We start from the raw sequence: 18,635 nt of genomic DNA, 5'->3' as shown, positions 1-18,635 counted from the left end.
TCCCTTGCGATCCGCTAGTGCCTCCTGACCTCACCCACCCATCTCTGGTGATCCGCTAGTGCCTCCTGACCTCACCCACCCATCTCTGGTGATCCGCTGGTGCCTCCTGACCTCACCCACCCATCTCTGGTGATCCGCTGGTGCCTCCTGACCTCACCCACCCATCCCCAGTAATCCGCTGGTGCCTCCTGACCTTTTTACCCTCCATCTCTGGTCATCCGCTGGTGTCTCCTGACATCAAACCCTTATCCTTGGTGAACTGTTGGTGCCTCCTGACCTCATACACCTATCCCTGGCGAATTTCTCGTGCCTCGAGGCTCCAGTTCCCATCATTGGTGCTCAAGTGACTTGGCATTATACCCGATCTCAGTGATACGTTGGTGTCTCGTGGCTACATACCCCATCCCTGGTGTGCCTAGTGACTTGTTGGTACCTCTTCCCCCATTCGTCACATTTCTTTTGACATAACGGTGCTCAAAAACCTATGATGATCATATACATCCCGTATCTGCTCTCTCATTTGAAATCATTTCTGTTTGTGACTAACACGATGCTTTTAGTTTTGAAATATATATTGTGTAGATATACATCGACAAAACAATTCAGTGAGAGTATGGGTGAACGGGCACATTACCTAGGGGTAGGTGGGTGCCAGTATAGAGCGCACAGTGGGTACAGTACATGGAAATAGGAGGATGACGAGTGGGCTCGAGTGAGGCCCAGGACCCAAAGAGTCCCCCCATCCATGTGGTAGGAAGGGAGGTCCAGGATACATCAGATACATAATATATAGTTTCAGGATAGTGAGTGATGCTGACAGCATCATCCATAACATCTGTGCAATACATACAAAGCAAGTTTCCCATATGTCGTGCAAATGCCGAACATCATGTTAGCATTACTGTTACAGTGTATGCACAAATAAGTACATATACACTAAGGTGTGTATTTGCATCAGGACTGTGTAGCATGCACTCGTTAGCATTGACAACTGGGTAGTGCATTAGGCGTTCTCTTAAGGTGCTTAGAATATATTGGTCGATGAATGTTTGCGCAGTTTATGGTGCTGTGGGAGATGATGAAGGTGAGTATGATAATGACCCCTTGTAAAACGAGACTAAATCCTTAGAGATCCAGTGATAACTTGTTTTATCTCCTCATCAGGTGAGTGTAAGCGTGCGGCCAGCTTGAGTCACTCAACATGACCCAGGTAAGTGTCTGTAGAAGTTACGCTCTCGAACTTAGTGGCAGTGAGTGCGCCAGGCCAGTGCTCTGAGTGAACGCACGTGTGTGTGTGTGTGTGTGTGTGTGTGTGTGTGTGTGTGTGTGTGTGTGTGTGTGTGTGTGTGTGGAAGACTGTTATCGCCTCTCATGAACCGGAATAACTAAAGGTAAGTCATGATTATCTTGATTGTTAATTCATTGTTATGTTTTCATGCGTATGTGTGTGGTCGGGCAATGAGTTGGCGAGGTAATACACAAGTTCACTTTTGCGTCATCCCTATGAGTCACACGGGCATCGCAAGCGTCGAGTCCATGGCGCATGCTTGCTGCTGCTGCTTCTGCTGCTGTTCCTGCCGCCGCCGGTCGTGTGGGGTGTCATGTGTCGACCACAGGGGGTAGGTGGTGAGGGGAGTGCCTGATGCCTGTGTGTGATGGGGGGGGCATACCTGAGGTGGTGGTGCACTTCCTGCCGGCCAGACTCAAGCTTGTGGCTCGGGACCAGGGGAAGCTGACGACACATGACACTTGCACTTCCTTCATCGCCGCCACCGCCGCCACCACTCCTACTCTCTCTCTCTCTCTCTCTCTCTCTCTCTCTCTCTCTCTCTCTCTCTCTCTCTCTCTCTCCAGTATTTCTGGGGATATTGCCCCAAGGGATTTGTCTCGTAGGAGGAAGGTCTTCACACACGATTTTGAAGGCTTAAAACAGTTTTCTGATAATGGAAGCTTATCGTCAAGTCTTACTTGATGCGGCAGATTGGATGGGCGGACCTGGTGGGGATCTGGATGGTGATAATGGGGTCCAAAGATCGTCTCCCTGTGAGGGTTGGTGCAAGTCAGCCGCGTCTGGTGGGCGAGGTGCTGCACCAGGGCCCACGGCAGGCCCATACGTCAAGAGGTTCGAACCACGGGAGCTACGCCTCTTCCTCCTCCGCCACCGCCACCATCGTGGACCTCCAGACTTAACGGGAGGGTCAGGGAGGGCTGCCCTATATTCCCTTGATTAGCATACTTCACTTTAGGGCGGGTGGAAATTCTTTTTTGATTCATTTCGAGAGAAAGAGATTGTTAGTGCTCTCTCTCTCTCTCTCTCTCTCTCTCTCTCTCTCTCTCTCTCTCTCTCTCTCTCTCTCTCTCTCTCTCTCTCTCTCTCTCTCTCTCGAATTACAGTGGAGGCCTTAACCCTTCCGCGGAAGCGGCCATGTTTTTCCATCGTGTCCCGGAGGAACGTGTCAGCCAGCGACGCATGGTCAGATCTCGAGCCTGGGTGACCATCGTCAATTTACTGCCTTGGGAACAGCTCTTCATCCGTTGGTTTTTACCATCTCTTCTGCGGTTAGGTGAGGTAAACTTACGATAGGGTGGTTAGCAGGAGAATGGTTGGTGTTGGTTAGGAAGGCAGATATGATGAGGACGGAGGTAATAATAAGAGAGGCCTGATGGTCCATGACGCGGTCATCTGCAGGAACACAGAGACAGGATAGTGAAACATGAGATGCCAAAAAACACGCTTCCAGGACATCACCCGCACACGCCAGAAATCCTACGCCATACACCTGCACACAACACTTCAGCTTTCTCGTCCATTTCAAACTAATCCTTCCTCAGTCCCTCCCATTTACTGCATCCTTCAGCACTGCAGCCGGCAGGACAATATCCATGAAGGAAACACCGTGCTGTAAGTAAGGGACACAACATTTGGGAAATTTTAAAGGGAAGTGTGAATGGAAAATTTCCCTTACTCTGAGGGGAAAGTACTTGATGGTGGTTAGGAAGGGAGCAGTTTTAGGACACCTGGCATAACGCATGGAAAGGGCATGTGTAGGACACTCAGAAGGGAGGTGCCCTTACTGCCCAGGCCCCTGAGGTAGATTTGGCCTCAGAAACTTCGACTTGTGATCGGTGTTGGTGTGGGCGATCACTGCTACTGACAGGGGTGTAGAGCGTAGTAGGTAATGTTTATGGGGAGGAGTGATTGATTAGGTGTTTGCGTTGATTCTTGGAGCGTTAAAGTAAGCACCGTTGACGGTGTTAGTTTTGACCACTGGTTGTAGTGTAAGTGTAAAGTGTCGCTAGTGCTAGTGTTGAGTATTGCGGGTGTTGAGTGCTACTGATGTCAAGTGTTGAGTGTCGCTGGTGGAAGTAGTTTGTGTTGGTGGTGTGAGTGTTACTGGTGAAGGTGTTGCTGGAGCAGGAGACAGCAGGAGCAGGGGTGGGATGGTGTCGCCGGCCGGCTCGGAGGAGGCAGGAGAAGGAACCATTCATCACGGCGGAGACATAGACCTTGCAGTGTCCTCCCCCCAGCCCCGCTGCCAATCACCAGGCCTGGGCGGCTCACATTGGGTGGCCTGGGCGGCACACACACACACACACACACACACACACACACACACACACACACACACACACACTGGGTGAGAGAGGGGGAAGGAGGGTTGAGGCCTGTGTGGCATAAGATGGGTGGCTGGGTTGAGAGACGGGAGTGGATGAGTTCTAGGGTTGGTTGCCATACGTGGTCTGGTTAAAGAAGACACAGACGGGGTTTTGGCTGGTTGAGTTGAGTTGCAAGGGTTAACTGGTTGAGAAGCCGGGACTGACTAGGTAAGATGGACGGGCTGAGTGGTTGAAGTGATGGAGTTGGATGGCCGAAAGGATGAGAGGGTTAGGGAAGTTGTATCACTAGGAGTACAGTCTCACCAAAGGAATCTTCATTCCAATGGAGTGTATATTTCCCTGTTACCGGCAGTAGCGCAGCCTTGGGTTGCAGGAACTTTTAGAATAAATTGGTCTTCGACATTTCCCGCGTCAGCGAGGTAGCGTTAAGAACAGATGACTGAGTCTAAGAGGCAAAATCCTCATTTCTTAATTATTTGCCGTTTTTTTCCGCGTTAACGAGGTAGCGCTAGGAACAAAGCAGGCCTCATTCGCTAACATCCATTCTCTAGCTGTCATGTGTAATGCACCGAAACCACAGGCCCTTATCTACAGCCCAGTTTCCCTTGGCTGCTTCATATGCCCTGGTTCACTCCACTGACAGCACTTCGCTCTAGTTGATTCTATCCTGTGCATGCCTTTCACCCTCTTGCTTGTCCAGTCCCCGATCACTCAAAATTTTTTTTTACTACATCCTTACATCTCCAGTTTGGTCTCACCCTTCTCTCTGTCTCTTTTGTTCCAAAAGTAATCGCATTACACTGATCCATCACTTGGTCCACATCTGACTACGGGAAGCGGCTCCTGCACCTTCCTCACCGCTACCACCTTTGGTCACCCGAGACCCTTCTTCCCCATGTAAGTTCATCCGAAGGGCAGCAAAGATGGCATCTGGAAGAGAAACGGTTGAAGCATCCTTGTCTTTCGGTGGTGGTAACATTGTTGTTATTGATCACCTCTTGTAAACTGGCAGAGATCAATGACAGCAGATGGCAAGGAACTAGGAAACAAATCACCAAAGATGTGAAGTAGGACTTCTACTTGTATTAGAGTTCTGGGTGAATGAAATAAGCTAGGTGACCAGATTGTGAATGCGGGCAGCGTAGGAAAGCTTTATTTAGATATTGATATTAAAGAGTCTGCAAAGGAGACTGGGGCTTCTACAATTGTTATGATCCTTCCGCTTACTGCATACACAATACAGATGGATAACTGTTTTATACATATATGTAACTCGGCCGCATACTCGCATATATATATATATATATATATATATATATATATATATATATATATATATATATATATATATATATATATATATTCTGCTTTTTTAAATATATATTCGCCATTTCCTGTGTGAGCGAGGTGGCGTCTAGAACAGATGACCGCAATCGAGTGCCTTCATCTGCATGTAGGAGATATTTGGGAGGTATTTTTTCCCCTATCCCTAGAGATAACAATATATATATATATATATATATATATATATATATATATATATATATATATATATATATATATATATATTATACAACCTCAGGACCAGTATTATGGGTCTTCTGCAGCTACGCAAGAGAAGAGAAAAGATCGGGTCCTTTGGAGAGAGAGAGAGAGAGAGAGAGAGAGAGAGAGAGAGAGAGAGAGAGAGAGAGAGAGAGAGAGAGAGAAGGTCCTTGAGACTACTCCTATCCGTTCTTTGACGATGATACAGCCTCACCGAAGGTGACTTCTCGCTCGCGGTGTAACCACTTGCAGGCGGATTCTGGTAACACACACATACACACACACACACACTTTTATATATATATATATATATATATATATATATATATATATATATATATATATATATATAAAGATAGATGGATAGATAGATATAGATATATATAGATAGATAAATAGATAGGTAGACTTAGATAGATGTACTTACATACAGGAGGCCCTGTGCTTCCCAAGTATATGATGTTAAAGTGTGTGTAATAAACACACATTACTGTTAGTATGATTTTCAAGAAAGATATCAGACTCCAATGAGCCAGTCTAGACCTGTACAGATACTGTGAAGTTCCAGGCGACAATATGGTGAGATGATGCGGGTGGCGACCCCTGGCAGCTGAGGGTGGGAGGCGGTCATTGGGAGGTGTTCTGGGAAGAGTCTAGTCAGTGCGCGCGCGCTGGTAAGAGAAGAGGTAGACAACAGAACCGGATGTGCTGGAATACCTTCCTAATGATAGTGAAGTTGAGGTGTTTAGAGAGACTCCGTTGTAAACTTCTGACAGTGTAGTGAACGATGGTACAGATCATAATCCAGTCGTGGACGGAACACTATTGGGCACCGCAGTTACCATGGGCCCGTGTGTCCGCCGCCACCAGCCTGGCGAGCAGACTGCAGTGTAAGTTGCGAGACCTGGTCAAGAAAGGTGTGTACATTACTCCCGTGTGTAGCCCGCCACACGCACCCCCGACACTAGACGTCGGTAGGGGCGGTGCCAGGCAACCTGTGTGTAGACTAACACTTGTGATGGTGATGATGTGTTGAGTAGTGCGTCAGGCAGCAGCGTGGTCAAGGACCTAGCTACACCGAACACTTGTTCACGCCGCCGTTCAACAACCTGGGACACCGGGTAGTTTGTTGGATCAGACTCGGTTTCGTGGTCGTCTAAGGCATAAATGTCACTGGGGAGAGATCACTGATTTGGACGAAAGTAAAGCCGTTGATGATGTGTTTAACCGTAACACGTAAAAATTGCAGAGTCGTTTGTGTCATTATTAAAGTTAGAGAAAATTTAAATGCCAAGTATCCACATTACCCTAAGCAGGTAACATGACTCGTTCTTTTTATTCATCATTTAAAGATTCTACCTAAATTGTTCATATCATGATCATACCGTGGATACGTCTGTCTGTTATTATTCTAAACTATCAAAAGCTTGCTGTTAATTGCTGAATCGTTACAGTAAACAAGGTTGCTTGGAAAACATATCGTAGTTGCTAAGATCGTTGTTGCTTTTTTGACCTCTTGATGTTAGTTTGGCATAATTTGGGAAGAGTTGTAGTTAGAGGCAACTGTTGGATTTCTTAAAAGAAAACAACCCAAGTAGAGGTGCTTGTGACGGATTTCAACTCCCGGTAGTGTTGCTGGGTCCTGTAGTACGACTGTGTTAGCGGTACTGGGTGTTGGAGTACGATTCTCGTAGCAGTTACTAGGTAGTGTAGTGCGACTGTAACCGCGTTACTGGGTGATGTAATACAACTCTGGTAGCAGTACTGGGTTGTGTAGTACGATTATGGTAGCGGTGCTGGATGATATATTAAGACTGGTAGCAGCACTGGGTAGTGTAGTACGACATTTGATAGTGGCGTTGGTAGTTGCAGCACGACTGGTAGTAGTGCTAGTTAGTGCAGTACGACTAGTAGTGGTGTGGATAGTGCAGAGATTGATTGATAGAAGTGTTAGGTGGTTGAGTACGACCTTAATGATATGGGTGGTTGAAGACGATTCTAATAATGATACTGGGTCGTGGAGCACGACCTCGGTGGATGGGATGGGATGGTGAAATATACAACCTTGTTAGACATGCTGGGTGGCGGAGTAAGACCCTGGTAGTTGGTATTAGGTGACGTATTACGGCCATTTGTCGTACTAGATTATGAGGTACGATTGATAGTGGTAGTCTTAGTAATAGTTTAAAGTTTTAGAATACGACTGTCAATATTTTTGTGGGTGCAGAGAGTAGCCTAGCCCCTGTCGTGATGCGGCCATCGAGGTTTCCAGCGAAGGGTCATCACGACTCCCTCCCAGCTTCTTGGAAAGGCAGCGACCAAATCACACACTCCTTGATGACTACATCTTAACTCACTGGAAACGAGTCCGGGTGTAATACACGTAAAGGGCTCCTGTCATTACGAGAGAGAGAGGGTGGAAAGGGAGATTTTTGTACCTCATCTGTAAGATTTGTTACGGATAGTAGTTTGATGTTTTTGAAAACTCCAGCCTTGGTTTTGACATAAAGGTTGTTAGTAACCACTCGAATACAACGATACAACCCTTGAGCACGACTGTAGGGTCCTAGACCACGACGATAACCAGCTTGAGCACGACGGTAGGGCCTTTAGCACGACTGCACGGTCCCTGATGCACGACGGTACAATTCTCGGGTGTGATGGCCTACCTACAAATTTGACCTTAAAGGTTCAGGGTAGTAACCAGGCCATCATACCCCAGGGTCGTCCCGTCGTACTCAGGAGGACGTACTGTCGTGCGTGAGGTCGTTATCCCCGTGGCTTGTCATTGACGCTCGGACCCCGCCATCTGTGGCTCCCTTGTTTATGCTTCGAGTTGGGTACTTCTGGGACGTCCCGGGTGTTGATGTGATACTTAATAGAAAGTACACTACGTGATTCATAAACCTGTCCATACTCTCCGGTTACACAGATACTCTTCTTCAGTCTGGAGGTGTTCGAATATTAATAATGAGAGGCAGAAATAATTGCCTTTGGTTTGAGTGTGATAAAGGCGTATGGTTTGAGTGTGATAAAGGCTTAAATACTCCACTTACAAGATTAAAAAAGCGAGGTACAGATACTCCTCTCAGATCTTATTGAGTTGAAAGACTAATAATGAGGGACACAGAAAGAGGTTGTACTGTTAGAGTTAGAAGTGTAATAAAGAGATGTATACATAGTCCTCTCCAATCTAGTAGAGTTAAAAGCTTGATAAAGAGAGGCACAGATAACTCTTTGTGTTAGCAGCCTAATAAAGAGAAGCATGGGTAATCTCCAGTTTAGTAGATTTAGAGGCATGATGAAAGTATGGACAGATACTCCTCTTCAGTCTGGTAGTTTTAGAAAACTAAAAAAATAGAGGCACAAATCCTCCTCTCGGCGTGATAGTATTGGAAAACTAATAAAGACATGCAATGATTCTTCACTCCAGTCTGGAAGCGTTAGAAGCCTAACAAAGAAAGGCTCAGGTGCGAATCTCCAGTTAGATAGTATTGGCAATCTGTTAAAAGAGATATACAGATGCGACTCTCCATCCGTTAAGATAAGGCTGGGGATTACGGACTTACAGTTTGATTATTTATAGATCCTAGACATGTTTGGCAGAACGAGGCGATTCTTGAACACGACCTTTGGGTGTGATGACCTTACTTTTGACACTTTTGGATCAGATCGAAGATGATGTCATCGCCTTTGACTGGTGCTTTAGTTGACCTGTTGGTTATACAGAAGACACCTTTAAATGACCAGTTAGCTGTGTAGTAGACACCATTAGTTGATCTGTTTAGCTATACATATGACGCCATTAGTTGACCTGTTCGCTGTAAGACCATTAGTTGACCTGTTCGCTGTAAGACCATTAGTTGACCTGTTCGCTTTAGAGAAGACAATATTAGTTGACCTGGAAGCCATGCAGAAGACACCATTCAAGATACGGAAAGATAATTACTTATTGTTTATTTGTTTATGGCGGAATCTTAGCTTAAGGGATGAGGGGTAGAATGGGAAACAAGTCACGCGACCTCGATACTCTGGCGCACTATGACATCACGGTTGGCTGTACTAACCCCGGGTAGGCTCTGGTGGTGATGGTGTGTAGTTGTAGCTGTAGTGGTAGTAACTGTAGAGGTAGTTGTGTGTACTTTGAATGTTGTAGTAGCGTATTACACTTTATAGGGGTAGAGTTTTGTTGATGTTACGGCCAATATATGTATTGAATGCACCAGTGTTTGTGTGTCTTTTTTTTTTTTTCATATATTTATGTTTTGGGGAAAGAGTTCTTACACTCACGTTGCCCCCGTCTTGTATCCTTTATTATATCTATCATGTCTTTACTCCTTTGTATGCCCACACATATACACGCACACGCAAAGCCTGTGTCAGGTCCCCATTTATCGACCATCTCCGAGGTGAGGATGAACACCTTGGATTAGATGTGGGCACATGATTCGAACCCTTGCAAGGCCGACCGACCCTGGGCGGACATGGGGTTTCAGTTGCAGGTTTATTTTTCTACGTGTTGTGGTTACAAATTTTGATATCTCACAACACAGCCCATTATCACTGTCGCTGGTACACATCAGAAAGAGAAGTGGTCTTATGTTTGATCCCAGCGGTACACCACTTATTACGTCTTAACCTTTCGAAGGCTTGACCGTCAATCAAGGCTCATTGTTTATGGTCAGTTACCCGATTTTCTAACCACCTAAGATGTAACTATTTATACCTTGAGACTACACTTTTTTTTTCTTTTTTTTTTTTGAGATTGTCGAGTCCTTTCTAAAATCCAAATAGATGACATCATCTGCTTTTTTGTTATCGTATATGTTGATGATATCATAAGAGAAATCGAGCAGATTTGTCAGCCGTGAACGATTTTCTGGAAAGTCATGATACGACTCTTCTTAAAGTGTTGATCCTCGAAGTGCCTAGCATCTCGCCACGAACGACGGTTTACATAAGTTTGCCAACTACGGATGTTAGGCTGACTGAGCGATGATGTCCAAGCAGGGACTAAATACTGTACTTTTTTTTCTCTTTTTTTTTAGCCGTGTTACATTGGCAAACTTCCAGTCCCTTAGAATTTTTCCTGTAGCAAGTGACTTCTTGAAAAGAGCAGTTTAGGACTTAACTATCGTATATTTCATTTTTTTTTTATTGTTCCTGGATATAATTGATTAGATCCTGTTGTTTTTATTTACTTTCACTCCATTTAGATGTGTATCGTGTAACTTGAACGTGTATGTCATTATGCTGCAAAATGTTCTCCCAGCGGTGGGGGTGGATCTGGAACATGAGCTGTATCTTCCATGGTAGATACGAATAAAGATTAAGAAAAGAAATCTTTGTCATTGCTTCATTTGTCTTGAACCAAATCACTTTGATCCGTCAATGATGGACCGGTTGACTGGTTGATAACTTTCTTCAAACGCAGTTGAAAAAATTTCTGGGTATCTTTTTGCCCTTTTCAGCGACCGACGCTTCAGACTTGTCAACGGTAAACACTCGCAGTGTGATATCATCCCTAGCATCCCGCGCTTGTGGTTTCCTGCCGGACCAGCCGGAACCTCTCCTGTTTCTGCAACGCACTCAGGTGACACGGGAGGAGGAAAGTGACACAGGACACACTCAAGTGACACGGGAGGAGGAGAGTGACACAGGACACACTCAGGTGACACGGGAGGAGTGACACAGGACACACTCAAATGACACGGGAAGAGGAAAGTGACACAGGACGCACTCAGGTGACACGGGAGGAGGAAAGTGACACAGGACACACTCAGGTGACACGAGAGGGGAAAATTGACACAGGATGCACTCAGGTGACACCGGAGTGGACGGACACAATACGCGACATGTTTGGGAGAGATGGTGTGGTTACTGTTTGCCAGAGCAGAACGGTACAGCCCATGCGTACGACGATATGACCTTTAGCTATGACGACCCACTTTTTGACCTTTGATGAAAGATCACGCCATCATACCCAAGGGTCGTTTCTGTCGTGCTCAAGGGTCGTACCATCGTACGACCTCATGAGGTTAGGAAGAGTTGCGACTCAGTCGACAGCGTAATGAGGTTCCTTCTGACTAGATTTGGTTTTCTTATATGAGACATCCAGAGTGAGGGATGATAGGAGAGAGAGAGAGAGAGAGAGAGAGAGAGAGAGAGAGAGACTTTCTATGTACAAACACAGTAATGTTTACTTCCCTGTGGGTCTTGGACTTTCAGAATGCGCTGCGTCCCTCCAACAAAGGATGTCGAACTGCGCACTGCGTTTAGATTTCAGCTTTTTCCGTCGTCTCGTAAATATATTAATTTTTTTTTCTTTTGCCATTCAGCACACGCACTAGTGGCCTTGAAAACTATTTGAGTAAAGAAGTTTTATCAATGTTATTAGACAAATAAAACTGGGAATGTTATGATTTATTTTTTTCTTATCTCTCGATTTGAGTTCACCTGAATTATGTTATACGAGTCCATTTTGTTCAAAAAGTTTCGCATACGTTGACGAGGTGCTGGAGAGCTTTCCCACTATGGGTAGATATATGTTTCTTTTACAGTTATCCCGAAGTGGAGATTTAGCGACGGGTTAGGTACATTGTTAACTCCCCATTGTGTTTACGGGGATGAGAGTTTTACGCTCGTATTACCCCGTCTCTTAACCTTGTGTGTGTGTGTGTGTGTGTGTGTGTGTGTGTGTGTGTGTGTATGATTGACAGGTAAACAAACCAAGTAAAGGTTATATTGACACTTATCAACCTTGATAGGCGGCAGGAGAGGCTGAGCCAAACACGTAACGTAAGCACATCATTCCTACACCACATACTATCACCATGAATACACCAGCCTACACCTTCACCATAGATACACGACGACACACTGCTGACACCAGTAATACGCTAGCCTGCACATTTACCATAGATACACTACACTACAGTACTCCCTACCGACATATATACGCCAGACTGCATGACGCATACACCATACGTAAAAACATGACACCAAACAGGCACCATAGTTATCCTAGATTACACCATATTGTCACCATAGATACACCACACTGTCACCGAACTAACACCATCAATATACTAGATTACACCGTATTGTCACCATAGATACACCACACTGTCACCGAACTAACACCATAAATATACCAGATTACACCGTATTGTCACCATAGATAGAACACACTACATCACCCCGTCACCATAAATGGATCATACACACACACACACACACACACACACACACACACACACACACAAGACCTATGTAAGGGTTTCTTTCCTTTGTCTTTTCGACCATAATCCTATCTATCAACTGTATCTTTACGTTCGTTGATGAAGACAGAAAATACGGTATTATCGAAGGGTCTGATGTGCTTTGTGTAGTTGTGGATCGCTCCGGTGTTTCATAATGCTAATCCAGTAAATGGTAATGATAGTAGAATTATTTTTACGTCCAGTGTGAGTACAAAAAAAAAAAAGATCCGGGCGTTTCTCACGTGTTCCAGATGATCCACATAGAGTTCCAGTTTGATTTTAGGACGTTAACACTGGCTTGAGACAGAGAGAAGCTATTCCAAGCCTTGGCTAGCCAGAGCATTATTACAGGCCTTGGCCGGAGCCAGGTGGAAGGTCACTCCAAGTATTGACTGGAGCTTAGCCGATGGTTATTCTAGGCCTTGGCTGGAGCTTTGCAGATTATTCAAGACCGGAGCCTGGCGGAAGAAAGTTCTAAGCCATGGCTGGAATCTCGTAAAAAGGCTACTCTAGGGCCTTGGCTGGAGCCAGGCAAGAGGCTATTCCAGACCTTACCTGGACCTGTATAGGAGAGTATTCCAGGCCGTGGTTGGAGCTAGGCGGAAGGAAGTTTCCGGACATGGCTTCAGCCGGGCGGAAGGCTATTCCATGGCTCGCCCACCGTCGACTTGCAACCTTTTTAAGTATTCGGCTCAAAATGTCATGGCCGTTACTGCCATGCGCTCGTACTCGGAACAAGGACCCAGCCTCATGTACAGTATTTGGACACTGACTATTTTTGGGTTTCATCCATGTCGATGGCCACAGAGCATGACCCCAGTCATCACCGTGGACACGTAGCATAAGCCCCAAAATCATCAACATGGGCACGGGGCATGGTCCTAACTATGCTCAGGCCATGGAGCATAGTCCCAGTCAACCTCATGGACATGGAGTTTGACCGTAATCATGCACATGGACACAGAGGTTGATCCCAACTAAGAGCAGAGCATACTCAGCCGTACAGGTAAATATGAACCCCGATCCCAGCCATGTTTGTAAACATAGACCCTGATCCCAACCAAGCATATAAACATGGACTCTGATCTTAGCCATAAGTATAAGCGATATAGATATGGACCCTGATCTCAGCCAGGCATATAAACATGGACTTTGATTCCACCATAAACATGGACCCTGATCCCAGCCATGCATACAAACATGGACCCTCATCTTGGCCATGTACGTTGGTCAACCACCGTGGCCCGTGACGTTTTGCATGAAATGGGAACATTTCCCGGCCACAAACTGGCGACATAATCCAGGAGGGGATGTATCGTGCTGGCGCATCGTGTTCTGACCTTACCAGGCTATTAATGTATCTCGTCAGCACAGGTGTTGCCGTCACGCACTCCCTGGTGAGGATCGTCCTTGGGAAAAAAAAAAAATCATACGTTCATTCTTTCATGATTTTTTTTCCTTGCATTTGGTAAATAGTGTCGATCGATGAATGTAAGAACTTGATTGATAAATGCTCCGCTTCAGTTCTACTGTTGACTATATTTACGTCTCCTTAGTCATACGAAAGGTTAATATATGTATATATATATATATATATATATATATATATATATATATATATATATATATATATATATACGTATATATATATATATATATATATATATATATATATATATATATATATATATATATATATATATATATATGGATCGTCTTTATACTTTCTACTTATACCACACTGACCTTTAAGTCTGTGGTCTCTCGCTATCACAGACAGCCACCGAAAGGACCCCTATTAAATGGTCTTACTCGTTTGTTCTCGCGACATTTTATAGAGAATACGGTGGAAAGTTTGTATAGGGCTGTGGCAAGAGCTCTACGGGAAGAGCAGAAGGTTTGAGCAAAAACAGCCGTAGTTATCATGAATATATTCATGAGGTGATTTACTCATTAATGTGAAAGTAAGTTTTATAGAATTCTATAACAAGTCTGTGTGAATGTGTCAAAGATACTTGGGCTTTAGTGTGACGCCTTGTCGGAAGGGTTGAAGCTGGATCTTGATGATGATAAAGAGCTGGGCTAAGAAGTCCTGTACAGAGAGACTGGTCGGACCTCATAGTTCGATCGGAAGCAGTTGGTGTATACGCTCTCTCTCTCTCTCTCTCTCTCTCTCTCTCTCTCTCTCTCTCTCTCTCTCTCTCTCTCTCTCTCTCTCTCCCTCTCTCTCTCTCTCTTTCCCAACCACCCACCCACACACCCATCTGGATGCACCCAGACGAGCATATCCGAAGACTATGGAATATTCGGAGGGACTTGATGACAGATATTCCACGCGTTGGTGTAGCGGAAGTGTGCATCGGTGGGGAGACGTGTGTGCGATTCACTGACACAAACGAAGGTCGGTGAAGTACGTGGTTACCCTTTACGGAGAATGACGTGAGGATTGGTGAAGTACGTGGCGACCCTTCGCTTGGACGCTGACGTGAGAATTTGAAGTACGTGGCAACCCCTTTATGGGCACAAGCGTGATATAGTTGGCAGAGCACGTGGTGACCCTTTAGACTCCCTGACAGTTAGAGGGAGAAACATTCCGATACCCTCCCTGCCTGAGGGGCGAAGGTTGCAGTAGTTTTTACCGCTACCTGCCGAAAGCGGGCGGTGTGTGTGTGTGTGGTGTTGAGGCGGGCAGTCCCTCCGCCCGTGTCGCGCACCCTCCTAGCTAGCACCTGTGAGGGTAGTAAGGCTGTGGACGTCATCCAGTGTGCTCACGTCGAATAGAAAAAAAAATATGTGGTGGTGTACAGTTTGTCCCACTGATGTCGATTTTGAGTAAACGCTCATAAAAAGAAATTAGAAATAAGATTGAAGTAAGAATAATATAGACAGACATATCTGTACATAGACGCCACTACTTTTTTATATGATTTATTCAAATGTTTATTTACTCATCCTCTGTGGTCGGCAGGGTCATCGTCATCTTTATGCGGAGTTCTGATGACCAGAACGCGACACTTTGGTGTCGTGTTCATCCCAAATGGCGTTCCTGGTTCATACACATCGCTGTTGTACGGTAGTAGTCCTTGTTGGACTGCTGTCATACGGTTGTAGTCTATATATTGCTATAGTACGGCAGAAGTCTTTGTGTGCCGCTGTCGTAAAGGTGGCTTCAGTCTAAGGCAGTAGTCCCCTGCGCACGGCTGTTGTATGGCAGTAGCGCCCCTGTGCACTGTCATCGTAAGGAAGTGGTGGTCCCTTTACGCTCCTGTCGTAAGGCAGTCGACGTTGGGTAGGGCGAATGCCGGCGCTTTTGATACATGATGGAATCCTTCTTTGGAATATTGCCTCTCAGAGCAGGAGTCGTGTCAAGACAGTGGTATTCCAGTCCCCACGCTTCCTTGTGCTTAGCAGTCCCCATGCCTCTTTGTCCCTAGCAGTCCCCTGACTTCCTTGTACTTAGCAGTCCCCATGCCTCTTTGTCCCTAGCAGTTCCATGACCTCTTTGTACTTAGCAGTCCCCATGCCTCTTTGTCCCTAGCAGTCCCCTGCCCTCCTTGTACCTAGCAGTCCCCGTGCCTCTTTGTCCCTAGCAGTCCCTTGACCTCCTTGTACTTAGCAGTGCCCACGCCTCCTTGTGCCAAGCAGTTCCCTCTTGTATCTAGCACTTCTCACACCTCCTTGTGCCTAGCAGTCCCCTCACACCCTGCCTAGCAATCCCCTCACACCCTGCCTAGCAGTCCCCTCACACCCTGCCTAGCAGTTCCCAAGTCCCCTTGTACCTAGGAGTCTCCACGCCACTTAGTACTTAGAAGACTTATCGATTCTTTGTACCTAGGAATACAATAACACAGACATCATAAAATACAGTCACAGGAGGAGGAATCCATCGATAACACTGATAGTAACAGACGAAGACCAGAAACAGGAAAGACCTTATCTGATAATTGTGTCAGCTGTGACATTTAATGGCCAGACTGACTTGGTGTATACTTCATGGGATGGTCGCCTTTAACTCCGAGAGCTTGGCGGGACGACCTTTGAGCACGACTTACGACTCTTGAACACGACCGAACGACCCTTGGGTTCCTAACGATGGCCCGGTCGAACTGTTGTGCTCGGAAAGTCGTACCGTCGTGTTTCAAGCGTTGTACCGTCGTGTTTCAAGCGTCGGACCGTCGTGTTCAAGCGTCGGACCGTCGTGCTTCAAGTGTCGGACCGTCGTGTTTCAAGCGTCGGACCGTCGTGTTTCAAGCGTCGGACCGTCGTGTTTCAAGCGTCGTACCGTCGTGTATCAAGCGTCGGACCGTCGTGTTTCAAGCGTCGGACCGTCGTGTTCAAGCGTCGGACCGTCGTGTTCAAGGATCGGACCGTCATTCGCAAAGGGTGAAGATGAATCAAGGTATTTTCCAAGGGGGTGAAAAACCGATTCGTTCGAAGTGGTGGATTACATTTGACAACGTTTGCGGCAGATTTCGTTGTGCCATATGATTTACGCTAAGATTTTGCCAATCTCTCGGTGGAATACACCTCACGAGGATTAGGTAATCCCGCCTTGACACAAAGTTAAGCCAGTCTTAGATTTTTAGAATTATTAGCCAATCTGTGGGTGATCCTATTATAGTAACTTGACTACGACACGTAGATTAGCCAATCTTCAGGTGTTGTTCACCTTAACTATAACCAGTGTTCAGGGGATCTGTGTGTGCATGAGAAATACGGAAATCAGCCAGGCTTAGCCTGTCTTCATGTGATTTGTTTACCAAAATGTTACCGAGGCTTATTTTCCTTTTTCTCGTACTCTTGAGGGGAAAAATATAAGAGAAAGTTTTTGTTTCAGAAATATGTGTAACATCCCTAGCTAGAGTATACAGGTGTATAGCATGTAGGGTAATTGGATATTTGTAGTTATTTATACAGTACGGCGAGGGGGGGGGGGGTTTACACTCATGGAGGTTTCATGGCTTGGCTGTTTTTGCGTATTTATGATTTTTTTTTTTGATGTGTGCATGTTTGTGTAAGAGTGTGTATGTATATGTTAACCTGTATCCGTGTATATGTGTTTGCTGTTTGTGTATATGTGTGTGATTACTTCTACAGTACAAGGAAGGAGTTCTGCACTTATAGGGTCCCCGTCTCTTGAACTTAAAAACGTGAAATTACTTTACTTATACAGTACAAGGAAGGAGTTGTGCACTTATAGGGTCCCCGTCTCTTGAACTTAAAAACGTGAAATTACTTTACTTATACAGTACAAGGAAGGAGTTGTGCACTTATAGGGTCCCCGTCTCTTGAACTTTGAAACCTACTGTTGTACAGTTTTTTTAAACTTGTGTATACGCTCCACATCCACACTCTGTTAACCCAGTTTATTCCATTTATACTTTGTTGCTTTTATACTACAGAAGAACTTCTTTTACATTTTTTCTAACAAGTCTCGTGCTTAATATCATGTTATAACCTTTGGTTGCTCTGTCTCAGCATCTTTCGAAGAACTGTTCACTGTTGACTTTATCAAACCGGTTTTAAAAACTTCAGAGGTTGTAATCAAGCCAAGTTTGACTCTTGTGTGTTGCGTGATGGAGAAATTTATGGTCTCTAACCCCTCATTGTAGCTCGGCTTTCTTAATTCTGGTATCATCTTTGTTGTCTTCCTCTGAACATCCTCTATTAGTTCCTGAGGCTTTGAATGTGGGCACCAAACTTGGGAAGCGTGCTCTAGTCATGGCTTTGCTATAGGAGTCGAAGTGCCCTGATTGTTTCTTTATATTTGCGTTTCACTGTAATTCTGATATTTCCAGCTAACAGTTCGTCTACTTTACAGTTCGACTCCTAAGTCTCGTCATGGACATATGTAGAGACCTGCAGCTCGTTTTCTGCAATATGATATTTGTATCGAGACATTTCACTGTGTACCATTTGCGTAGACGGAATTTTATCAACCAACTTTGGAGTTTGTTTAGGTTCCCTTGTAAGATGATGCAATCCTCCTCCATTTTTTTTTTCTTTCCTTTACTTCTCTTATCACCTTGGCACCATCCGCGAACATACTCAGATTTCAGTCTAATTCTTGTGGCAAGTAATGAACATAGATCAAGATCAGTGGTTCTAGGGATGTACCCACACACACATTATCCAATACTTGTTCGCCGTGTCCTCTGTTAGCGACGGAGCGCCGGGAGCAGACGAAGGAAGGCCACATCTGCTTACATC

The 18,635-nt window shown here is 45.3% G+C and overlaps 1 protein-coding gene across 8 annotated transcripts in view; it reads left to right on the top strand.

The window, feature by feature from the left end:
• Nucleotides 1-18,635, top strand: part of wake (wide awake) — a 744,672-nt gene that overhangs the window by 665,522 nt on the left and 60,515 nt on the right. Inside the window, exon 1 of one of the 8 annotated variants that reach the window (XM_071671234.1) lies at nt 5,834-6,080. The exons of 4 other annotated variants lie outside the window; for them this stretch is intronic. In XM_071671234.1, coding sequence (XP_071527335.1) covers nt 5,951-6,080 — 130 coding nt within the window. In that variant the 5' untranslated portion in view covers nt 5,834-5,950. Of the gene's footprint in view, nt 1-5,833; nt 6,081-18,635 lie in introns of those variants that run through there. 3 more of the 8 variants (XM_071671235.1, XM_071671233.1, XM_071671232.1) reach the window with 3 other exon arrangements.

This window comes from Panulirus ornatus, chromosome 16 (genome assembly GCF_036320965.1).
Source record: "Panulirus ornatus isolate Po-2019 chromosome 16, ASM3632096v1, whole genome shotgun sequence".
Taxonomy (NCBI): Eukaryota; Metazoa; Arthropoda; class Malacostraca; order Decapoda; family Palinuridae; genus Panulirus; species Panulirus ornatus.
This window is presented reverse-complemented; position numbering and strand designations above follow the sequence as displayed.